General features: G+C 41.9%; 2 protein-coding genes across 5 annotated transcripts in view; both read left to right on the forward strand.

Annotated features, from left to right (window-relative positions):
• The first annotated feature begins 33 nt into the window (after positions 1 to 33).
• Positions 34 to 21820, forward strand: NEMP1 (nuclear envelope integral membrane protein 1). Of its 4 annotated transcripts, none has more exons than XM_078336292.1 (9): positions 34 to 115; positions 5535 to 5659; positions 7433 to 7652; positions 9318 to 9390; positions 13614 to 13707; positions 14161 to 14275; positions 15138 to 15363; positions 16565 to 16738; positions 17455 to 21820. In XM_078336292.1, exons 2-9 carry the CDS (start codon positions 5558 to 5560, stop codon positions 17633 to 17635), a joined length of 1185 nt encoding a protein of 394 aa, XP_078192418.1. In that variant the 5' UTR covers positions 34 to 115; positions 5535 to 5557; the 3' UTR covers positions 17636 to 21820. The 4 variants fall into 4 exon arrangements, with proteins under 4 accessions (XP_078192418.1, XP_009002302.1, XP_078192417.1 ...); XM_009004054.5 differs by lacking the exon at positions 34 to 115 and adding an exon at positions 148 to 291; XM_078336291.1 differs by lacking the exon at positions 34 to 115 and adding an exon at positions 148 to 200.
• MYO1A (myosin IA) overlaps positions 17453 to 25659 on the forward strand; it is a 30960-nt gene continuing 22753 nt past the window's right edge. Inside the window, exon 1 of the mRNA XM_078336290.1 lies at positions 17453 to 17635. The gene's annotated coding sequence lies outside the window, so the exon portion shown is untranslated. The remainder of the gene's footprint in view (positions 17636 to 25659) is intronic.

The following is a 25659-nucleotide window of genomic DNA, read 5'->3' on the forward strand; positions in this document are numbered from 1 at the left end:
CAGTTGCTAAGGGGCGGGACTCGTAGGGCCCTTGAGGGCTAGAAGCTTTACCCATCCAATTGGTTGGTAGGGGCAGGTCTCGTAGAGGATAGGCTGCTGGCGCTGCCAGTTCAGGGTCAGTTGCTGGGGTAAGGCATGTGGGGAGGCGGCGGCTTGAGGCAACCATGGCGGGAGGAATGAAAGTGGCGGTCTCGCCGGCAGTGGGTCCCGGGCCTTTGGGCTGGGGGGTCGGGGGCGGTGGGGCAGTGCGGCTACTCTTGATCCTTTCCGGCTGCTTGGTCTACAGCACAGGTACCGCCCGGGCAGCTGCTGCCAAGGGGGCGGGTGCTGAGGGGGTTATTTTTGGAAATATGGGGTTGTCCCGAGAGCGCGGGCCGTTACTCGCCAGAAGGGCGGTGGCTCTACCGAGGGGCGTCGGCGTGGTGTGGTGGAAGAAACTTGGCGGGCCAGTGGGCGTCGGGACTGTGGGTCTGGGTCCTGGAGGGGGCTGGGGCAGCTTCCCAGAGTTGGGAGGAGCCTGGAGCCTTTTGGCGCAGACAGGAAGGGAGGCCTAGACTGGTTGAGAAGCGGTCCCTGGGGGCTGTGTTGCGCTGCGGAGGCCTCCTCGAGTTTCTTGCTTACAAGGGAGAAAATCCGGGGACCGTTCTGGGCAGGCAAAGCTACTGCAGGAAAGGTACCATCTCATTCATTTGGCAAATTAGCAAACGCCATCTGAGCGTATGCTCTGTCAGGTCGTAAGGTACGGCGGCAGAACGGATGTAGTTGACAGAAATGCAGTGATCTCTACTATCTTCTGCTCTTGTAAGACCTTGCCTTTTTTTTTTTTTTTTTTTTGAGACGGAGTTTTGCTCTTGCTCCCCAGGCTGGAGTGCAATGGCTCAATCTCGGCACGCTGCAACCTCTGCCTCTTGGGTTCAAGTGATTCTCCTGCCTTAGCCTCCTGAGTAGGTGGAATTACAGGCGACTGTCACAGCGCCGGCTAATTTTTTTTTTTTTTGAGACGGAGTTTCGCTCTTGTTACCCAGGCTAGAGTGCAATGGCGCGATCTCGGCTCACCGTAACCTCCGCCTCCTGGGTTCAGGCAGTTCTCCTGCCTCAGCCTCCTGAGTAGCTGGGAATACAGGCATGCGCCACCATGCCCAGCTAATTTTTTGTATTTTTAATAGAAACAGGTTTCACCATGTTGGCCGAACTGGTCTCAAATTCATGACCTCGTGATCCATCTGCCTCAGCCTCTCAAAGTGCTGGGATTACAGGCGTGAGCCACTGCGCTGGCCGAGACCTTGACTCTTAACTAACAGCCCTGTAGAACAGAACTGGAGCTATTATATACTACTTTCCGGAAATGATACGAGTGCCATTCAGCATCAAATCGATTTCTTTTGGAAATTGATTCATTCCTTCAAGCAAACTTACGTGGTACCTGCTGCTGATTAATGAAATTTGGACTGGAAAGGAAACTCTTTCCCTTCCAAACCAGAAAATTTTAGAGTGTGTTTCTGAAAACACCCTTGTCATTAAATTCACAACAGAAAAATAAGTGAGGTTTTCTAGAATCCGCTGGAGGAAGTTGAAACTCAAGAGAATAAAGATCATAGTATCTCAAACACATATTACAATCTCTCTCTCTTTTTTTTGGAGACGAGTCTCGCTCTGTTGCCAGGCTGAAGTACAGTGACGCGATCTCGGCTCACTGCAACCTCTGTCTGCCGGGTTCAAGCGATTCTCCTGACTCAGCTTCCCGAGTAGAACACACATTATGATCTCTCTCTCTCTCTCTCTCTCTCTCTCTCTCTCTCTCTCTCTCTCTCCCCTCTCCTCTCTTTTTTTAAGACTAGTCTCGCTCTGTCACCAGGCTGGAGTGCAGTGGTGCCATCTCGGCTCACTGCAACCTCCACCTTCCGAGTTCAGTCTGTTCTCCTGCTTCAGCCTCTTGAGTAGCTGGGACTACAGGCGTGCAGTAGCACGCTGAGCTAATTTTTGTACTTTTAGTAGAGATGCAGTTTCACCATGTTGTCCAAGATGGTCTCAATCTCTTGACCTTAGGATCCTCCTGCCTTGGCCTCCCAAAGGATTACAGATGTGAGCCACTGTGCCTGGCCTTATTTTTTAAGATGGGGTTTCACCATGATGGCCAGGCTGGTCTTGAACTCTGAACTCCTGACCTCAGGTGATCCACCCACCTTGGCCTCCTTCCCAAAGCGCTAGGATTACAGGAATGCGCCACCGCTCCTGGCTTTTTTTTTTTTTTTTTTTTTTTTTTTTTGAGATGGAGTTTCACTCTTGTTGCCCAAGCTGAAGTGCAATGGCACCATCTTGGCTCACTGCAACTTCTGCCTCTTGAGTTCAAGTTTTTCTCCTGCCTCAGCCTCTGGAGTAGCTGGGATTACAGGCACACGTGCCACCATGCCCAGTTAATTTTTTTATATTTTTAGTAGAAGCGTGGTTTCATGTTAGCTAGGCTGGTCTCAAACTCCTGACCTCAGGTGATCCACCAGACTCAGCCTCCCAAAGAGCTGGGATTATACGAGTGAGCCACCATGCCATGCTCTCTTTCATCTCTCCCATTGGTTCCTGCCTTCTCATGCTGCCACTTGAAGATTATCCTTACAGCTTTTTTTTTTTTTTTTTTTAAGAGAGAGTCTCACTCTGTTGCCAGGCTGGAGTGCAATGGTGCGATCTTGGCTCATTGCAACCTCTGCCTTCCAGGTTCGAGCAATTCTCTTGCCTCAGCCTCCCAAGTAGCTGGGACTACAGGTGCACACCACCAAGCCCTGCTAATTTTTTTATTTTTAGTAGAGACAGGGTTTCACCATGTTGGCCAGGATGGTCTCGATCTCTTGATCCCTCAATCCGCCCACCTCAGCCCTTACAGCTTTAAGGTGATCTCAGCATCCTTAGAAGATGGCCCAGGATAACATTTGAAGGACTGTTATGTGAATAAACTTCTCAATAAATAGGGTAGTGAGTTGTGGTGAGGAAAAGAGAAAATAAAGGCAAAAATGCTCCTACATAGTAAGCACTTGATCAGTAGTCTCTTTCTCTTTTAAGTTTTTCTTTTCTTTTTTTGTTTTGAGACAGTCTTGCTATGCCGCCCAGGCGGGAGTGGAGTGGCACAATCTCAGCTCACTGCAGCCTTCGCCTCCTGGGTTCAAGCAATTCTGCTTCAGCTTCCAGAGTAGCTGGGACTGCAGGCATGTGCCATCATGCCCAGCTAATTTTTGTATATTTAGTAGAGATGGGGTTTCACCATCTTGTCCAGGATGGTCTAGATTTCCTGACCTCGTCATCCACCCACCTTAGCCTCCCAGAGTGCTGGGGTTACAGGTGCGAGCCACCACACACCGCTTTCACTCAGGCTGGAGTGCAGTGCACAATCATGGTTCACTGTAAACTATTTCGGTCTCCCCAAGTAGCTGGGACTACAGGAACATGCCATCTGCCTGGCTAAAAATCATTATTTCTTTAATGTTTCTGGAGTAAACATTTAGTTGTATATTGGCTTGTACTATTGGTTGGGTATTAGTGGCTTGTACTGTTGGTTGGATATTTGTGATATTTCTAGTTTTTCATTGTTGTAAGTTTGTGAACATCTTTATGTATACCTTTTTATTTATTTTTTGAGATAGAGTCTTGCTTTATCACTCAGGCTAGAGTGCAGTGGTGCCTTCTTGGCCAACTTCTAGGTTCAAGCAATTCTCTTACCTCAGCCTCCCGAGTAGCTGGGATTACAGGCATGATCTGCTGTGCCTGGCTTTTTTTTTTTTTTTTTGGTAGAGATGGGGTTTTGTCATGTTGGCCCAGGCTGGTCTCAACTTGATATAAATGAGGTCAAGCATTCCCCTCACCTTGGCTTCCCAAAGTGCTGGAACTACAGGCATGGGCCACCATGCCTGGCCCCAACTTTTTATTTATTTTATTTTATTTATTTTTTTGAGATGTATTCTTGCTCTGTCACCCAGGCTGGAGTGCAGTAGCACAATCTTAGCTGACTGCAATCTCCCTTTCCTGGGTCCAAGTGATTCTCCTGCCTCAGCCTCCCAAGTAGCTGGGATTACAGGCACCTGCCACCACACCCAGCTGATTTTTGCATTTGTAGTAGAGACTGGTTTCGAACTCCTGACCTCAAGTAATCCACCTGCCTTGGCCTCTCAAAGTGCTGGGATTACAGGTGTGAGCTACCATGCTGGGCTGGACCGTGTTCACTTTTAAACCTTGAATTAGCTGATATTAAATTGAGAGGAGAATCTTCTATTTTGGTAAACCAGAGGGACTGCATGTAATCATTGCCTGCTCTTAAAACATGACGTGAAACAAAACAACTGGAAGGAAGTAACCTTAAAATCTTTTAGTATCCTCTTAAAGTACTGTATATTAAAAATATTGCTGGCTGGGCATGGCAGCTTACGCCTGTAATCCCAGCACTTTGGGAGGCTGAGGTGGGTCGATCGTTCAGGGCTAGGAAGGAGTTCGAGATCAGTCTAGCCAACATGGTAAAACCCTGTCTCTACTAGAAAAAAAAAAGCCAGTTGAGGTGGCTCATGCCTGTAATCCCAGCTACTCAGGAGGCTGAGATGGGAGACTCGCTGGAACCTGGGAGGGAGGCAGAGGTTGCAGTGAGCCAAGATCACACCACTGTACTCCAGCCTGGGTGACAGAGCGAGACCCTGTCTGAAAAAAAAAAAAAAAAATTGCTGGCTGGGCATGGCAGCAGATCTGTAATTCCAGTGCTTTGGGAGGCCAATGTGGGAAGATTGCTTGAGGCCAGAAGTTCAAGACCAGCCTGGGCAACTGTAGTAAGACCTTGTCTTTGGAAAAAAAAAAAAACAACTAGCTGAGTGTGGTGGCATGTACTTGTAATCCTGGCTGCTTGGGAGGCTGAGGTGAGAGGATTGTTTGAGCTCACGAGTTTGAGGCTGCAATGAGCTCTGATTACACTACTACACTCCAGCCTGAGCAGCAGAGCCAGACTCTGTCTCAAAAATAAAATAAAAAAAGTTGCCAATTCTGTTCTACTCAGGAAAGGGATAGAGAAAATCAACAGACGGAGTATTTTAGCTTACTTTAACTATTCTTTTATAAGACAGGCAAGTATATCTAGTGCTTAAGACTATAGTCAGACCTAGGGGTGAATCTCAGGCTATTTACTAGTTGTGTGATTTTGGAGCAAATTACTTAACCTTTCTTAAACATCAGTTCCTCATTTATAAAATAGGGATTATGAGAGTGCTTACCTCATAGCATTGTTGGGAGCATTAAATGAGACAGCATCATGTCTTAATACTTAGTAGTAGTTTTTATTACTTGTCTGACTGAATGACTGTGTAATATTTAAATAATTAAACTTGACAGAAATAAAACTCTGCCTTAGTTCTTCTCATTTTTTTTTTTTTTTTTTTTTTTTTCTTATTTCTCAGTCTGGCTAATGTTTTAACCCAAAGTTTAGGAAAGTGGTTAGTTTAATCTTTTTCATGAAATGAATTACAGTTATTAGCTTATTATGTTTAATTCTTATTTCCTTTCTTTGCATAAAGCTGAAATTGATGTAAATGTGGTCATGCTTCAGGAATCCCAAGTTTATGAAAAGCGTGCCAGCCAACAATTCTGTTACAAAAATGTGCTTATCCCAAAATGGCATGATATATGGACACGGATACAGGTAATAACTTGGAATCCTCTGGCAGGGGCAGCTTCTGTAAATTTTTGTCTGTTGGTGATTAGTGAGTATTTTGACACTTTTCTCCCCTTCACATACTTAAAAAAAAAGTTATTAACAATCTTGTTAGGGTTGAGATTATCCTGATTGTGTTTTCATCAATAAGCATTTATGCCTACTTTGTATTCCTCTCTGGTTTCTCAGGTAGATTATTGTACTCTAAGGTAAACTTTCTTTCCTTCTCCCTCCTTTACCCAAAAAAACTGCTTCCTTTTTTTGTCCTTCATTTTCCAGCATAGGTATGTGCATGCACACACACACACACACCTCTTTCTATTTATTTATTTTTTGTTTTTATTTTTTATTTTTTGAGGCGGAGTCGCCCTCTGTAGTCCAGGCTGGAGTGCAGTGGCACAATCTTGGCTCACTGCAACCTCCTGCTCCCAGGTTCAAGCGACTCTCCTGCCTCAGCCTCCCAAGTAGCTGGGATTACAGGCATGTGCCACCACACCTGGCTAATTTTTTTTGTATTTTCAGTGGAGATGGGATTTCATCATGTTGGCTAGGCTGGTCTCAAACTCCTGACCTCAAGTCATCTGCCTGCCTCGTTCTCCCAAAGTATTGGAATTACAGGCGTGAGCCATTGCACCCAGTCACCCTCTTTCTTTTTAAAGACTGTATGCCTTCTTTGGGCTGGAAACTGTTACGTGCCTGTCAGGATGTAAACTTTTGCCCTGCTGTTCCTATTCTATTCTAATTCTACATGAGATAGTTTGTAAGCCCCCTGAGCTGAAGAGTGACTTTGGTCTCATGTATTTCATAACACTGTTAAGTTACCTGGCAAACAAGAATGTCTGGCCATAACAGTGAATGAACAAAATGAGTCCTTTCAGAAATGTTGTAGTTGGTATAAGCATAGTTACTGATAAGGGCATTTGTTGTTGACATCAAAAACATAAGGGTGGACTTGTGGATTTTTTTTTTTTTTCTTAAGACAGAGTCTCACTCTGTTGCCCAGGCTAGAGTGCAGTGGCACAACCTTGGCTTACTGCAACCTCCACCTCCTGGGTTCAAGTGACTCTTTTGCCTCAGCCTCCCAAGTAGCTGGGACCACAGGCATGTGCCACCATACCTGGCTAATTTTTGTTATTTTTAGTATTGACAGGATTTCACCCTATTGGCCAGGCTGGTCTTGAAATCCTGACCTTGTGATCTGCCTGCCTCAGCCTTGCAAAGTGCTGAGCTACCACAGCTGGCTGATTTGTGGATTAAAAAAAAAAAATTCTTTAAAAAAATTGATAAAAAAGTCATACTCTATCTGGGGCACATTATAACCAACATTTACCCATAATCAGTGACTTGTGACAATGGATTGAACTCAGCCTGTCATTATGGAAAACTTTTAGTTTTCTGGGGCAGTTTATGCCTGGCAGTCTTCTTAATATTATAGACCTTTGCTTTGTGTGATCTCAGATATCTCTATTGATAACTCTTTCAGCTTGGAAGTCTTTTTTCCTTTATGTTCAGGCCTAATAGTAGATTCAGATCATGTTAACAAGAAGATACTCTAACAGCTGTCTCTCTGTAACATGTGCAGTCTTATTTGCCCTATTATGTTTTAGCCACTGCATTTCTATATTTCTGATAAGCTTTGTGGAAAACTGGCACTATTACTGATTTAGCTGTTTACTCTGAGGGTTTTTTAAAAAACTGTATTTGTGAAAAATTTAAATTCCTACTTCCTTTTTTCTCATCCTGATTTTATTTGTGTTACAGATCCGAGTATATAGTTCCAAATTGGTTCGAGTCATCCAGGTGGAGAATGAGGAGAAACTGAAGGAGCTAGAGCAGTTTAGTATCTGGAACTTTTTTTCCTCCTTTTTAAAAGAGAAATTGAATGACACCTATGTTAATGTGGGTCTATACAGCACAAAAACCTGCCTCAAAGTTGAGATTATAGAGAAGGACACCAAGTACAGTGTCATTGTGATCCGGAGTAAGTCTCACCTCTGTTTTTCTGATGGATTCTATAGTGATAAGGACTGAGTTTTGAGGGGTATAATTAGTGAGACTGAGTAGTCGCCCAGGACAGCTCCAGTTGGGTTCTGATGATAACCCTGAGTATACCACTGCCCCAAACAGTTCATGGAGACTTCACCTGACATCAGATACTTTAGGCCTAGAATTGAAACTCCACCTAAGGAAATTCTGAGGACCTCCTTACCTAGAACTGTGAAGACTTTTATTCCTAATACAGTGTGCTACCAATGGCCTTGAACATATATGTCAAATACTTTTAGAGTAAATCAGATAGATATATTCTACCTTCTGGACACTTCCAGACAAAGGTAACTGCCTGATTTGTACATGCCTACATTTGAAGACGTGAATGGCTAAGCAATAAAAATTGGAGAAAGGTAAATTTGAGTATTAATAATTCACAAATAAAGGCTGGGCGTGGTGGCTCACACCTGTAATCCCAGCACTTTGGGAGGCTGAGGCCGGTGGATCACAAGGTCAGGAGTTTGAGTCCAGCCTGACCTACACGGCGAAATTCTGTCTCTACTAAAAATACAAAAAAAATTAGCTGGGTGTGGTGGTGCGTGCCTGCCTGTAGTCCCAGCTACTCAGGAGGCTGAGGTAGGAGAATCACTTGAACCCAGGAGGCGGAGGTTGCAGTGAGCTGAGATTGTACCACTGCACTCCAGCCTGGGCAATAGAGCAAGACTGTCTAAAAAAAAAAAAAAAAAAAATCACAAAGAGTATTTGTGGAACCATAAGTAAAGATGAAGACCACTGCAGTTTAAAACTTAATTCAGTGGAACTGGGAAATGACTGAGAAAGTTTCAGAGGAGGCGAATCCTGTTGAATTCTCTCTAACTTTGTTTCCCCTTGGTTACTATACAGGGTCCTGGGATGTAAGTAGAGAAGTGTTTCCAGGTTTAGCTATGAAATAGGTTGTGCCCTTCCCTTTGTCCTAGGGTTCTTTGGTTGTATAGGGTTGGCTTGTTTTTTGATGTTCCTTCTACATTTACTGATTCCTCCTGCTCCTGTTGTGTTTGTGGGCCTCCTGTAAACTTAGAGCTCTTGAATGTGAAAGCTGTGGGAGTATCTGGTATGTCACCAAGGGGCCTTTGCTGGGGCCGCCTGGTCCTGAGTGAGATGTATTTGCGTGTAGGCTTTTCCAGCACAGTGCTCTGTAGCAATGGGAAGTAGGTGGTATTGTTGGACAAGAAAAGCAGCCAGTTAGAGAACAACACAAGGCCCTGACCCACAGTTTTGGGCAAATCTGCTGAATTCCATGACTCTGGGTGCCTTAAAACTTGAAAGCCAGAGTGATAGAGACCCCTTGTGGGTGATTACATGAATTGCTGATGGTACTATGTATAGCTCTGTCCAAAATGAAGCTTGAGTTTATTTTAACCTTAGCAAAGGTAGTTGAAATAAAAATAAGATCTTCAGGCAAATACAGGTTAGACAGAGACCTAATTATACATTGGAAGGGTGCCTAGGCTTTAGGTGGAATTTACAATGCTTTTTAGGTGGGCTGTTTGCATTTATTTTTACTGTAGCTGATGAATACTACCAATATTGTCTTTTATCCTATAATGCCTTAGGCTGTTTTGTTCCCTTATTAAGCAAAAATCTTTATTTATTTCAGGATTTGATCCAAAACTCTTTCTTGTTTTCCTTCTTGGACTTATGCTATTTTTTTGTGGAGACTTGCTAAGCAGGTAGGTTCTAAGACTAGTGTGCAGAATGACATGGCTCAAATCTATCCTGCTTAGGTTTTATCATAATAACTGTTAAGTACTGCCGTTCCCATTTCCAGAACCTTTGTGGCTTGGCCATTGCCTGCTTGGATATTTTTAAAAGTGCTTCAATGTGTATTATGATTTTTGTTTTTTCTTATTTGAACAATATTGGCAAAAATGAAATTCCCACATTAGGTTGGTCCATCATTAGATTGATAGGACTTAGTCAGTACAATGAAATGGAACATCATCACCCTCTCTATTGCTAGAAGTAATGTGTTAAGTTGTCATCTTTACAAATCCATGGGTTGATGAGTTTCATTTTGTTCAGATGTAAAGAGACAAATATCAACTGCTCAGCCTGAGCAACATGGTGAAACTCTGTCTCTACAAAAAAAATACAAAAATTAGCTGGGCGTGGTGGCATGTGACTGTGATCCCAGATACTGGAGAGAGGCTGAGGCATGAGAATTGCTTGAGCCTGGAGGCGGAGGGTGCAGTGAGCTGAGATCGCAACACTGCACTCCAACCTGGGCCACAGAGGGAGAGACCCTGTTTCAAAAAAAAAAAAATCAAGTTCTTATTCATTTTCTTCTTTTAGGAACCTACTAGCTAAGACAGGTGTATTAATATGAAGAAAACATATAGGTAACTAAATAAACATTGAATGAGGTAAAATCAACATTAAGTTTATATATAAGTAAAAAGTATTTCTGGAGTAGTGAATGAAAGATTAACAAATTGGAGTTTGAAGTTGGGCTGGAGTGGGGTTGGTGGAAGTTGTTCCTTATTTTGGGGATGCTGAGAGAAATAGTGAGGGAAGAATAACGGGTGGAAAAATCTGGAATGAGGGCTGGTTGTGGTGACTCACACCTATAATTCTAGCACTTTGGGAGGCTGAAGGGGAAGGATGACTTGAGCCCAGGAGTTTATGACCAGCCTAGGCAACATACTGAGACCATGCCTCTACAAAAAGTACAAAAATTAGCCAGGCATGGTTGTGTGTGCCAGTAATCCCAGCTACTTGGGAATCTGAGATAGGAGGATCACTGGAGCCCTGGATGTTGAGGCTGCAGTGAGCCATGATCACACCACTGCACTCCAGCCTGGGTGACAAAGTGAGACCCTGTCTTAAAACATAATAATAATCAGGTTGAGAGAGATGATGGGGATGGGAATAGGACATTATGCAGAGGTTTATTATTGTGAACTATCTGAGGGAAACCCTTTGATATTAATCTTCATAATCTGGTAGTAACTACATAGTATCAGTCTCTGCAGTTCTCTGACCTCAGGTTTTAGGCAAATATAGGCACACTTTGCTTTACTGTGCTTCACAGATAATGTATTTCTTTTCAAATTGAAGGTTAGTGGCAACCCTGTGTGAAGCAAGTCTATCACACTGTTTTTTCCAGTAGCATGTGCTCACTTTCTGTCTCTGTGTCACATTTTAGTAATTCTTAAAATGTTTCAAGTTTTTCATATGATTATTATATCTGTTATGGTGATCCATGATTAGTGATCTTTGATGCTACTATTGCTATTATTTTGGGGTACCGTATGCCCATGTAAGACAGTATATTAGTCCATTTTCATGCTGCTGGTAAAGACATACCTGAGACTGGGTAATTTATAAAGAAAAAAAGTTTAGGCCGGGCACGGTGGCTCACGCCTGTAATCCTAGCACTTTTGGAGGCTGAGGTGGATGGATCACCTGAGATCAGGAGTTCAAGACCAGCCTGGCCATCATGGTGAAACCTCATCTTTTTTTTAAAAAAAAAAAAAAAAAAAAGAAGTTTAATGGACTTACATTTCCACATGGCTGGGGAGGCCTCACAATCATGGTGGAATGCAAAAGTCATGTCTTAATGGCAGCAGGCAAGAGAGAATGAGAGCCAAGTGAAAGGAGAAACCACTTATAAAACCATCAGGTCTCGAGAGACTTACTCACTACCATGAGAACAGGAGCGGGGAAACTGCCCCCATGATTCAGTTATCTCCCACCAGGTTCCTCCCACAACATGTGGGAATTGTGGGAGCTACAATTCAAGATGAGATTTTGGTGGAGACACAGCCAAACCATATCAGACAGTGAACTTAATCGATAAATGTTGTGAGTGTTCTAACAGCTCCACCAGCTGGTGATTCCCCGTCTCTCTCCCTCTTCTTGGGCTTCCCTCCCTATTCCCTGAGAAACAACAATATTGAAACTAGGCCAGTTAATAACCCTACAGTAGACTAAGTTTTCAAGTGAAAGGAAGAGTCATACATCTCTCACTTTAAATAAAAAATCTAGAAATAATTATGCTTAGTGAGGACGGCAAAAGGCAAGATAGGTTGAAAGCTAGGCCTTTTGTCCCAAGTAGTCAGCCAAGTTGTGAATGCAAAGGGAAAGTTCTTAAAGGAAATTAAAAGTGCTACTCCAGGGAACACCAAATGATAAGAAAGTAAAACAGCCTTATTGCTGATATGGAGACAGTTTTAGTTGGCTTTTGAGAAGATTAAACCAGATACAACTTTTTTTTTTTTAAGCCAAAGCCTGATCCAGAGCAAGGCCCTAACTCTCCTCAATTCTGTGAAGGCTAAGAGAAGTGAGGAAGCTGCAGAAGAAAAGTTTGCAGCTAATGCAGGTTCTTGGTTCTTGAGGTTTAAGAAAGAAGCTGTCTTCATTACATAAAAGTGCAAGGTGGGCTGGGTGTGGTGGCTCACACCTGTAATCCCAGCACTTTGGGAGGCTGAGGCGGACAGATCACTTGAGCCCAGGAAGTTCGAGACCAGCCTGAGCAACATGGCGAAATCCTTCCTCTACAAAAAATATCAAAAAGTTAGCCAGGGATGGTACCAGCTATTTGGGAGGCTGAGGTAGGGGAATCACCTGGGCCCATTGATGGAGGCTGCAGTAATCCATGATCATGCCATTGCAACCCAGCTTGGACAAGAGAGTGAGAAAAAAAAACTCACAAGGTGAAGCAAGAGCTGATATAGAAGCTGTAGCAAGTTATTCAGAAGATCTAGCTAAGATCATGGATGAGGTGGCTATAACTAAAGAGATTTTCAGTGTAGACGGGATAGTCTTGTCCTGGAAGAAGATGCCATTGAGGGCTTTCATGGCTAAAGAGAAGTCAGTCCTAGCTTCATAGGAGGGGCGATCCTCTTGTTAAGGGCTAATGCTGTTGGAGGATTAACTCCAATTTTGAAAGAAGTTCTCTGGTAAAATGCCATCAGACAGTATTGCATGCTTTAGAGAGATCTTCATGAAAGGAGTCAATACAGCAACCTTCATTGTATTTAAGAAATTGCCACAGCCACCCCAGCCTTCAGAAACTACCACCTTGATAAGAACATCCATCAACATGGAAGTAAGATCCTCCACCAGCAAAAAGACAATGACTCACTGAAGGTTTAGATGATCTTTAGCAGTCTTTAAGCAAAGTATTTTTAATTAAGGAATATTACTTTTTTTTTTTTTTTGAGATGGAGTCTCACTCTTGCCAGGCTGGAGTGCAGTGGTGCAATCTCGGCTCACTGCAACCTCTGCCTCCCAGGTTCAAGCAATTGTCCAGCCTCAGCCTCCCAAGTAGCTGGGATTACAGGCATGCGCCACTATACATGGCTGATTTTTATTTTGTATTTTTAGTAGAGATGGGGTTTCACCATGTTGGCCAGGCTGGTCTCGATCTCCTGACTTCGTGATCTGCCTGCCTTGGCCTCCCAAAGTGCTGGGATTACAGGCATGAGCCATATTCCTATGGGCCCACCCATAGGAATATACATTTTTAAGACACAATGCTATTGTATACTTTATAGTATAGTGTAAACATGATTTTTATATGCACTGGGAAACCAAAAAATTTGTGTGACTCACTTATTGCAATATTTGGTTTATTGCAGTGGTCTGGAACCAAATTTGAGATGTCTCTGCCGGGCGCGGTGGCTCATACCTATAATGCTAGCACTTTGGGAGGCCGAGGTGGGTGGATCACCTGAGGTCAGGAGTTCAAGACCAGCCTGGCCATCATGGAGAAACCCCATCTTTGTTAAAAAAAAAAAAAAAAAAAAGAGAGAGATATCTCTGATGTATGCTTGTACCACTCTAATCTTGTACCTTTTACAATCTTTTGGCTGGGTTAGTTGTCCTAGTTTCAACAGTGCTATGTATGAAATATATGCATATGGTCATAAAATACATTTTCTTTCTGCAGAAGTCAAATTTTTTACTACTCCACCGGGATGAGTGTGGGAATTGTGGCCTCTCTACTAATCATCATTTTTATACTATCTAAGTTTATGCCTAAGGTAAGTATCAGAATCCTCATGTGCAGCTAGGATGAATTTGGATAGCTGAAGGACTGTTTTCCTGGGTAATCTTAGAACATTGAAAATGTGTATTGATGGCTGATGAGTCAATGTCCTACTCTCCTTGATTCAGAAAGGTACTTTCCACGATGAATCTTGGAGCCTGATTACAAATTCTCTTTTTATATAAAATCCTGTGCTCAGAGGGGGATTAAAGTCTCCTTCCCATTTTTTAATTATATAGCCAGGCTTTTAAGTTATTTAGCATCTCATCTTCCCAGTGTTCCTTGCAGACTGTATCATTTTAAGTATAAAGGACATCTTTTTAAGAGAAGTATTTTTTGTGCATTTTGAGTAGGTTGAATTTTTTTTTGAAATCATAGTTCCATTTTGCTTCTTTTATGTATGGAAAGCCTGTTGTAACTTTTTGCTTTCACTTCTACTCTGTCTTAGAAAAGTCCCATTTACGTCATCCTGGTGGGAGGCTGGTCTTTTTCTCTGTACCTCATTCAACTAGTTTTTAAAAATTTACAAGAGATCTGGAGGTGTTACTGGCAGTATCTTTTAAGTAAGTGTTGTTGGTTTTGCTTTCCTTTTTGTACGTTTATAGGCTGTTTCAGTTAATTTGATCATGAAAAGATGTTGACTGCTTATGGGATTTAATGGTTCATGTTATTTTTAAAATATATATATATATTTATTTATTTATTTATGTTTAAAGATGGGGTTTCATCATGTTGGCCAGGGTGGTCTCGATCTCCTGACCTGGTGATCTACCCACCACAGCCTCCCAAAGTGCTGAGATTACAGGCCTAAGCCACCACGCCCGTCCCATGTTGTTTTTTAAAACTTTTTAAAAATCAGTTTTTCACATATTTCTAACCCCTTCCTCTACAGTGATCACCCCTTAGAATGGTGCTGTTAAGGAGAAGACATTCATTTGTTGGTATTTATAAGTATACCTTTCTTTACATAATAAACATCTCTCTGAAAAGCTGTAAATTGACTTTATTAATGTAGTCATATTTTAAATATACTTGGAAACCTTAAGTAAAGGACTCTGAACAGCTGTAGATTTTATCTACAAAGTAAAAATCCTTTGGTCATACAGATAGTAACCTTTGATTTATCCTTTAAGAGGTGACTAATCTGGATTTCCATATATTGGTTTTTTTAAATAGACTTATTTCAGGGTTGTTCAACATGTACCTTTAATGTTCTATTCGAACCAAATAAATATAGCACAACAGAAAGGATAGAAACTTGGAGAAGTATATTTTAAAGAAAAAAGTATGAATAATTAAGTTAAAATCATACCTGATTTCCTGGTTCGATGGGTGCTATACAGTAAATTTACTACTGCTCCCCACACAAATTATTTTTACCAAGTATAGATGAAAAAGAATGTCTTCTGATAACTCTTCTTATAGGCTATGTCCTCACAGTTGGATTCATGAGTTTTGCAGTGTGTTACAAGTATGGGCCCTTAGAGAATGAACGAAGTATCAACCTGCTGACCTGGACCTTGCAGCTGTTGGGCCTGTGTTTCATGTATTCTGGCATCCAGATACCACATATTGCCCTTGCCATTATCATCATTGCTCTGTGTACTAAGAACCTGGAATACCCTATTCAGTGGCTGTACCTCACCTACAGGTGACTCAAAGGCAATGTAACTTTATTGACATGTACAGTGTGGGATGCATTTGCAGCAAGAGGATACAGAGGTGTTGACCTGGGAGCCTCTTTGTTAATGAAAAGTCATTGTATTGTACTTCCACTTTTGTTCCTTCCCGAGTCTATTTTTTTTTAACTTTCTGTAGGCATTTTATATTGTTATTCTACTCATTTTAAATAAAATAAAAACGTCTAGTAAAATGTCATGTGTTCCTCTTACCACAAGGTGGTGCAAATTATATCACTTTTTTTTTTTTGAGACCGAGGCTTGCTCTGTCGCCCAGGCTGGAGTGCAGTGGTGTGATACCGGCTCACTGCAAACTCTGCCTCCTGGGTTCAAGCAATTCTCCTGCCTCAGCCTCCCAAATAGCTGGGATTACAGGTATGAGCCACCATGCCAGGCCTGTTTCAGATTATTTCTCATTAACTTTCAGATTGCTCTGGAGGTTCTAGTCTTATTTTAAGATGTAATTCATAGAGTGTTTTGTCACTTTGCAAAATAAATACAGAATGTTCTGAGGTTGTCTATTGTAAATAGTGAAGGTGATACCTTCAGTTTGGGAAACCAAGTTGTTAGACCACAAGCTTTTTTTTTTTTTTTTTTTTGAGATGGAGTTTCGCTCTTGCTGCCCAGGCTGGAGTGCAATGGCGTGATCTCGGCTCACTGCAACCTCTGCCTCCCAGGTTCAAGCGATTCTCCTGCCTCAGCCTTCCAAGTAGCTGGGATTATAGGCATGAGCCACCACACCTAGTGCCTAGCTAATTTTGTATTTTTTAGTAGAGATGGGGTTTCTCCATGTTCATCAGGCTGGTCTTGAACTCCTGAGCTCAGGTGATCTGCCCGCATCGGCCTCCCAAAGTGCTGGGATTACAGGCATGAGCCACTGCGCCCAGCCAAGACCGCAATCCTATACCATAATTTTGTTATTTTCCCATCTATTAAAAAATAAGTATTTTACCATTTTTAGGAAAATAATGTGAGTTCGTTCACAATAGTGAATAATATTAACTGCTCTGAGTTGTCACTCATAGCTAAAGATGTCTATAGAAAAAACTTAGGAGTGATGACTCTTAATGTTCAGACTGTTTACTGTATGCTTGGCCCACTAAAGGGAGCTAGAAGTAAGGATAGATATAGATTACTGATTAATGATTCATAATGTTATTTTGGTGAGCACAGAAAGATGTGTAAGGCAGCAGAAAAGCCTGTCCCCCCTCGTCTCCTGACAGAAGAAGAATATCGGATACAAGGAGAGGTAGAAACCCGAAAGGCTTTAGAGGAGCTCCGAGAATTTTGTAACAGTCCAGACTGCTCTGCTTGGAAGACTGTTTCTCGAATACAGTCTCCAAAAAGGTAAACTCTTGGCCGTATATACTAAGCATCTATCAGGGTAATTGTGACCTTGAGTTCTACCAGAGATCATACTTCTAGAGAATTGTGCACTTGTGGTTTTTGTTTCCCTGTTAATCTACAAGTAGGTAAGAGAAAGGTGGTTATATAATCACACATTAAAAAGTAACCTGTTTCCTCAGGGAACTATCTACTCTAGCTTTGATTGTAGCATTAAGATGAAAAGACTCCAGTACCATATTGTTTCCCTTCTGAGAATTTTGCATTGCTCTCTGAGTTAGTAGGGTTTTCCCCACCCCCTTTTTAGTTGGGAGCAACTGTACCAATGAGTATAAGAAGTTTCAATTTGGAATCCTGATGACATAAAGTTTATAGGGCTATAAACATGAATAACTGTGTGATGCCCCTTAATCTTCTCTTATCAGGATTACAGATGACTAAAGGAACCTTGGCACTTTCATAATTAGAAAGGATAGGCAAGTGCTTATTAAGCAGGATGGAGGTGCAGGGGTATTGGCCTATGATCCCAGCTTTCCTTTTCTCCTTTTAACTTCATGCTTTAGTCTACTTACCTGCCAGAGTAAGGACAGGGATGTTGGCAAGACTCAATGTAATTCGAATTGTGAGCATAACAAGGGCTTCAATTTGTTCTTATTTTGAAAGAAAACCAGAAATGACAGAAGGCATATTTCTAATGAGTATTATCTTCTGTTTTCCAGATTTGCTGACTTTGTGGAAGGCTCTTCCCACCTCACACCAAATGAAGTTTCTGTCCATGAGCAGGAGTATGGATTAGGGAGCATTATTGCCCAGGATGAAATCTATGAGGAAGCGTCCTCTGAGGAGGAAGACTCATATTCTCAGTGTCCTGCTATCACACAGAACAACTTTCTAACCTAGGTGGTGGTCAGTTATCTTTATGTGGAGTGATTTGGTGCCTTGGTCCATGTTGCTTGTGTTGTGCAGTTGCTTTCAATCCTTTGAAACAGAGTAAGATAGTGTAGACATTCTCCCACTGAAATAAGAGGCCTAAAAAGGCCTCCCTTTGGAAATGGGAGGTCTCTACAAGATCCCTGAGGAAGGAGAGTGGATAAAGTAGTGAACACTGTGGTAGTTCACTTCACATTGGTTATGCTAACAGTCCACTTTCATGTTCCCAAAGAAGTTGGATGGCCACAGCTAGCATGGAATTTTAGCTCCTTTTTGAAAGCTGATTCAGTCATGGCATTTCTGTCACTAGCTGGCTCTCCAAACTAAGAACTGTTGTTAAGTGCAGGAATGCTTTTAGACTGTAGCCTGCATCTTCCAGAGAGAAATTTCACAAATCTGAGCTTCCTTCACGTGGCTTTTATTTCAGTGACTTGAGAATATTTATTAATTTAACTGTTTTGGGAGCAAAATAGATTTTTATTTTTTGTTTTTTAAATGTATGTCTTTTAAAAAAACGTAACAAACTCGTGTTCCAGAACCAGCAAGGACTCCAGAGTGACAAACCCCCTGGGCCCCTACATATGTATTAATATGGATTATCCATTAAAGCCCCGGGAGCTGTTATTTTAAGCTTTGAATTAGTTCTCATACATATGATATAAAGTCCTATTTGCCTTTAGGAACATGCCTGTAGCTCTTCTGCAGGTGAGGTGTGTTGGGCTTTTTAATATATTCAACTTTGAATTTCATCTTAAAAAACATTCATATTCTTACTTTCTCATTCTTTCTTGCCCTGCTTTTTCCCTTTCGGGAAGCCTTACCTGTGAACTATATATGTTCAGAGTAGCATTATTCCTGCTAACTAGGAGAAATTATCATTTTTAGGGGATTTGGATGCTTTTTATAAGTTCTTCATTTTTCCAGTCATTGGGTCATGTATCTTTGAGTTGCTGTGAAATCAAGAAGCTGTCTCCTTTTCCTTTCCCTTCCTTCATGTACATTCCTTCTATCCATTCCTTTCAGCCTTTCCTCACCACCCACACTACTCCAAATCTATCTAATTTGTAAGCCCTGAAACTATGTAGTTTCCTGATACAAAATTTGTGTTATGCAGCAGCCACAATTTGCATCGTCAGGAAATAGACTCCAGGTTATCTTCACGCCTCTGGGTCCTCATTCAGTTGTCAGGTTTCTGTGAACTTTACACTTATTTGTAATTATGTTTCTGAGTGAGATTTATGCTGCCTGTTATTGCAATAGCATTAGTTTTAGATTATTTTGCCATTGCAAAGTACCCCTTGTAAGCCAGCAATGTCATCTATGAGGAAGCAGATTCTCAAGTGTCTGTCTTTGCTTGGTTCTTTTTCTTTGTGGTCTTCATCCTCTTACCCTGGAAAAATCTGTAATTACTTTAGCCAGGAAGATAGATGCTTATGGCAAGTGCACAGTATCAGACTTACTGGCTCACCATGATCATGAAAAAGGCAGGTGATTTTTTAAAAAGCTGTAATGACTCCTTTAGACCAGCCATTTAGTGTGGGTAATTTTAAAAGGCCTGGCTCCATTGCTGACTTCCAAAGGGTCAGCTCTGAGACTTCCCTCCAGCTGGGCAGTTGATTATTTCCACCAGTATTTTCCACAGCCTTAAACTGTCCTAAAGTGACAACTACCTCAGTTGGCATGAAAAAGACATATAATAGAAAGTGAAAAATGAAGCAGTATTTGGGCAAATGCAGTGGGGTACAGTTGAAGGGTGAAAGGAACTTTACACTGGGAAACCTTTATACCCTAGTGAATTATGTGCATCTTAAAATGTTACCACTCTACAAAGAACTATTAAAACTTCTGAAATATACCATTTTTTACCTTAGTTATGGAAATTGAGACCTAGCATATTTAAGTGTAAGTTTATTTTTAAAAAAACATTCAACTTGTGCAAGTGGTCTCAGGATTCTCTGGAGATTTTGGTGCCTCCCCTACTTAGGGAGGTGGTAGCTTGCCTCTAAGGGTGACTTTTCATGATCATGTCTTTATTTCCATGAGAAAGCACTGTGAAATAGTGAAAGATTCTCCTCCTTCTCTGTTTAATAAACCCCCATGAAATATAGTTTTCATTTCTAGGCCAGTGTTTAGATTTGAGGTGAGGAAAATCAAACTCCGTTTTTTACTCCCTGTCTGTTAGGTGGAGACCTGAGCTGTAGGCAGTGGAGATGGCAATTGGTTCTGCAGCCTGAGAGTTGTCTCAGACAGTGAAGGACAGTGCTGCTCTGGTGTGCTGTGTCCTTGCCCTGCCTGCCTGCCCAGATGCTTCAGAGCCTCTGTGTTCCCGGAGATTGCTTGACTTCAGCTTTCTTTAGGAGCTGCTCTTGTCTCCCTCTTGGCCACTTAGTTTGCTGGCTCAGTCACTACTTGAAGACCCCATTTAATTTTGTCTGGCAGTTACAGCTCTTATGATTTCAGTACAGTCTCATCTCTCAGACCAATCTCATCAAGGATTGAAGGAATAACTATGAAGTAAGCTGGACATCGGAGTCATGTTTGCTGCCACGTCAGCATCTTGCTTGGCAAATGTCAAGCCATAAATGGGCTCCAGGGCTCCAGATCTCATCAGCATTGGAAATCTATCACCTCTCATCAGTCTGACCAAATTGTGTAGAGCATTAATGTAGAGACTCTCATTAATGGGAGTACAAGAGGCAAGTGGCATAAAACATTTCTCTTTCACTTTCCTTTTCCACTGAGATTGCTTCAGGAGACCAAGAGAACACAGTGATTAAAAAAACAAGGAAAATTTAGTAACTTCGTTACCTTCTAGTAAGTAATTCTGTTGGCCACTGCATCCCACCAAAACCAGTTTATTTTTTCCCTCCAATTCATGATTTTTACGTCTGTTACGAAGGGAATTATGCCGATGATTACTCTTTGGGTTCCACTCTTCCATTTTATGCTATAGATTCCATTCTAGGGCCCAGTGTCTCTTCTCTTCATTGATGGTGTTCCCTTTAACCCTTGGCATGTATAATAGAATTTTGGTGAATGAAAGAACCCAAATAGACCAGATAGTTACCCCTAGGCCCTGATATCCATAAAAGACTTGGGAATGCATTATGTAATTGTCCTTAGTCTTTTTGTTGTTTTAGAAAAAAAAGATGCTCTGATGGATGCTTACGTAAAAATGGTTCCTAACTGTACTCATAACATTTCTCTGAATTGAGTAGCAAAAGGAAGTAAGAGGAAAGGAAATTAAATGTCCTTCTAGTATTCTCTGGACTCAAGTCTGACATGTGAGATAATAACCTATATTGAAATGCCAAGAATTTTATCTGAAACGAGAACAGTTTGACACATTTATCATGCCTTCATATTAGGTATTAACTGAAACCAATTAATAAACATATGAAATATCCATTGCACAAGGCAAATGCAGCTAGACCTTTTGTTTCTGTTTCTGCATAGCAGAAATTGATTTTTTTTTTAGGGGAACCTATATAATTGTGACCCATGGTGTCTTTTGGTGACTTAAGCTTATGGATTCAGGTTGCAGTTTAGTTGGATTCTAGATGGTTACTACCTTGAAAAGGATGTTGGTGCCTTATGTGACATGAGCCAGAGCCTGCTGGGAATAAACAAAGCAGATTCATGCCAACACCAACTCGTAGCTTTAGCGGGGGACAGGAGTTGTCACAGACTCCCAAAATGTGGGGTTTTGGATTTCCACACCACCCTGCGTGTGTGTCATCTTCCTCTTTCATACTCTTGATAACTTGAAAATGGTGAAATCACCTTCTCTGAATTTGCCTGTAGCATAAGCACATTCTTAGGATAACAGATAGTTCACAATGTGAATATTAGAAACTGTTACAGCCTTCAATTGCCATAATTTTCCATGTTTGTGGAATTGATAGTGAATTAACAGGGCTAAGGAATTACTGGGCAAGTTTTAGCCTGTGGGTAATACCTTAGGGTTATTTAAATATTTGTAATTTTATTTAAATGTTCACGAAAGTTTGAAAGGAACAAAATTATCAGGGTCGGCTCTTTGCCATGGGTCTTATTTTCACTCTTTTCTGTAAGAAAAAAGAACAATGTCTTATGTATTTTTTAAAGTTTTTGGTATAGTTTCTAATTCCAATTTTAATAAAAGTTTTATAGATATATAGTGGTCTTTCTTAATAAATATATTATTTTCTTGTTTGGATTTCTTGTTTTCAGGTAATCAGCAATAAACTCCTCAGTTTCATCTTTCTAATGAAATGGTTTCGCATGCCATTGATTTCCCTTTTTCTCTTAGCTACCCTTCCTGTCCTGAGTCTGTACCGGTCTACTTTCATCCTTGGACTGGATGCCTTCCCAGGATGCAAAATCTCTAAGGGGTATTCTTGCAGGAGTAGCAGGCTGTACTACCATGCTGTCTCATAGAAAAGCAAAATATAAGTTATTCCTCGCCCAAAGAACTACTCTGGTTATACTCTAGTTCTTTGTTTTTTTAATGGCATAAAGTATCTGTCCATTGGGATGGGGGGAGGATGTATGGCTCCAGCTATGGAATCCCTACCAAGAGCTCTATATAGGGTAGAAGAATAGGGCTGTACTGAGCATTATGAGCCATTGAATAAAAACTTCAATTATGTCTAGGCCTAGCTTCTGCTGTCGGAGTCTAGTACCTTTCATTTTCTTTTATGTATTGGCTGTCTTTGCTCTGGGAATCCTTTGTAGTATTCTTATATTCTGTACCTGTCTTTCATCTCAGTTATTTATTATTATTTATTTTTATTTTTTGAAACGGAGTCTTCTTGTCACCCAGGATGGAGTGCAGTTGTGTGATCTCGGTTCAATGAAACCTCTGCCTCCCGGGTTCAAGTGATTCTCCTGCCTCAGCCTCTCGAATAGCTGGAATTACAGGCGCCTGCCACCACGCCTGGCTAATTTTTATATTCTTAGTAGAGACAGGGCTTCACCATGTTGGCCAGGCTGGTCTTGAACTCCTGACTTCAAATGATCCACCCATCTTGGCCTCCCAAAGTGTTGGGATTACAAGTGTGAACCACTTCACCCTGCCTATTTATTATTATTATTGTTTGGGTTTTTTTTTTTTTTTGAGATGGAATTTCGCTGTTGTTACCCAGGCTGGAGTGCAATGGCACGATCTCGGCTCACCGCAACCTCCGCCTCCTGAGTTCAAGCAATTCTCCTGCCTCAGCCTCCCAAGTAGCTGGGACTACAGGCACGCACCACCATGCCCAGCTAATTTTTGTATTTTTAGTAGAGACGGGTTTCACCTTGTTGACCAGGATGGTCTCGATCTCTTGACCTCGTGATCCACCTTCCTCAGCCTCCCAAAGTGCTGGGATTATAGGTGTGAGCCACCGTGCCTGGCCATTATTGTTTGTTTTTTGAGATGGAGTTTCACTTTGTCACCCAGGCTGGAGTGCACTGGCATGATCTTGGCTCACTGCAATTTCCACCTGCTGGGTTCAAGCAGTTTTCCCTGCCTCAGCCTCCAAGTAGCTGGAATTACAGGAACCCACCACCATGCCTGGCTAAATTTTTGTATTTTATAGTTTAGACAGGATTTTGCCACGTTGGCCATGTTGGTCTTGAACTCCTGACCTCAGGTGATCTGCCTGCCTCAGCCCCCAAAAGTTCATTCTCAGTTATTTAGACTACATGGAAATCCATTGTCTATTTTTTTTTTTTTTTTTGAGACAGTCTCGCTCTGTTGCCAGGCTGGAGTGCAGTGGCGCAATAGCGCAATCTTGGCTCACTGCAATCTTCGCTTCCCAGGCTCAGATGATTCCCCTGCCTCAGTCTCCTGAGTAGCTGGGATTACAGGCACACACCACCATGCCCAGCTAATTTTTTGTATTTTAGTAGAGATGGGGTTTTACCATGTTGGCCAGGATGCTGTTGATCTCCTAACCTCATGATCCACCCGCCTTGGCCTTCCAAAGTGCTGCACCCGGCAACATCTGTTTTTTTTTAAAACAGAAAGTTGGCAAGGAGGAAAACAGGATGTAGAACATATATAAATTTATGTTGATTAATGCACACTAGTGACATCTTTTCTCCTCTCCCATAACTACCACTAGGTAAATAAGAGACATAAGTGATCATTAATGGTAGAACTAATAAAAAAGCATAATTGCTAGATATACATCATAGGGTTTTAGTGAGGATAAATAAAGATAAGTTGTGTAAAGCAGTTCTCCAACTTTAAAGTGCATAGGAATCACCTGGAGATTTTGTTAAAATGCAGATTCTGATTCAGTAAGTTATCCATGGTGCCCAAGAATCTACATTTCTTCTTCTTCTTTTTTTTTTTTTTCTTTCTTTCTTTCTTAAGAGAAAGGATTTGCTCTGTTCTCAGGCTGGAGTGCAGTAGCACGTTCATAGCTCAGTGCAGCCTGGAACTTTTGGACTCAAGCATTCCTACCACTTCAGCCTCCTGAAGATTCTGGATTTCTAGTAAGCTTCCACGTGATCAGATGGTGCTGGTCTGTGGACCTCATTTTGAATAGCAGTGATGTTAAAGCACTTAGCTTGTTGCCTGGCACATCTTAGTCCAGTGTAAGTAAGATGAATGTTATTAACACCGGATAATTTATGAGAGCCAAGAAAATCCTCTACCACCATATATCTTCCTCACCATATCTGAAAATACCTGCATTTTTATTGGGTAACATCTTTTTAAAAAGTTGATATTGCCAGGCGCGGTGGCTCAAGCCTGTAATCCCAGCACTTTGGGAGGCCGAGGCGGGTGGATCACGAGGACAAGAGATCGAGACCATCCTGGTCACCATGGTGAAACCCCGTCTTGTCGGGGTCGGCACATCTGCCGGGGGACTACCGACCTGCAGGAGTCCCCGAGACCGCCAACGTAGATGTCTGGTTCTACCTGAGGGAGGGAGTGCGCGGAAGTGAAAGGAAATAGAAAAGCGGAGTCTGGAGGGCTGGCTTAGGCTATGTCCAAGCAGCGATTTTATTTTTGCAATACATTTCATTATATACTTTTCTGAAGCCAAAGTTGTTTACACCAGATCAACGTACTTAAGTTACAGTAAGCAAGTTACGCCAAGTTACTAAGTAAGTTAATCCTATTAAGTAGGTTACGCCCAGTAAGTAGGTTACTTTCAGTAAGTAGGATACTTTCAGTAATTAGGTTACGCCCAATAGATCAATGTAAGTAAGTTACAGTCATGCCAGGTAAGCTATGGGAAGTAAGTTACAGTTACACCCAGTAAGTTACGGTAAGTAAGTTACCAAGTGTAAATACTTAAGTTAATATTTTACAATGAAGGTAACAAGGGTCCAAAATGAACACAATCAAGCAATAAACCATAAGAAGCCGAAAGTGGACACATTGCCTCCCAAGTCCTCATATCCATAAAGTAATGTCTGTTAATTATTTAGAATAACATAGTCCCTCTCTCGGTTCCTGCTTTCCCTCAGCTCTACTCCTCCAACCAGGGATCCGTGTCTGGGCTCAAGCTCACCGTATGGCGAGGCCCATTTCCCAGGGGCCTCACATGGGAGCGATCCCCACAGATTCCCTCACCGTCTCTACTAAAAATACAAAAAATTAGCTGGGCATAGTGGTGTGTGCCTGTAATCCCAGCTACTCAGGAGGCTGAGGCAGGAAAATTGCCTGAACCCAGGAGGCGGAGGTTGTGGTGAGCCGAGATTGTGCCATTGCACTCCAGCCTGGATAACAAGAGCAAAACACCATCTCAAAAAATAAAAATAAAAAAAGTTGATATCTGTGGGAGGATTAATGAGCGAATTGGTTTAATCAGATTGCTGCCCTCCCAATTTGTCAGAAATCAAATGATTTAGAATTTTTTTCTTTTTTTTTGTTTGAGAGTTTTGGCTCTTGTTGCTCAGGCTGGAGTGCAATGGTGTGATCTTGGCTCACTGCAACCTCTGCCTCCCCCTCCTCAGTAGCTGGGATTACAGGTGCCTGCCACCATGCCTGGCTAATTTTTTTTTTTTTTTTT

The sequence above is a fragment of the Callithrix jacchus genome, chromosome 9 (genome assembly GCF_049354715.1).
Source record: "Callithrix jacchus isolate 240 chromosome 9, calJac240_pri, whole genome shotgun sequence".
In the NCBI taxonomy this organism is placed as follows: Eukaryota; Metazoa; Chordata; class Mammalia; order Primates; family Cebidae; genus Callithrix; species Callithrix jacchus.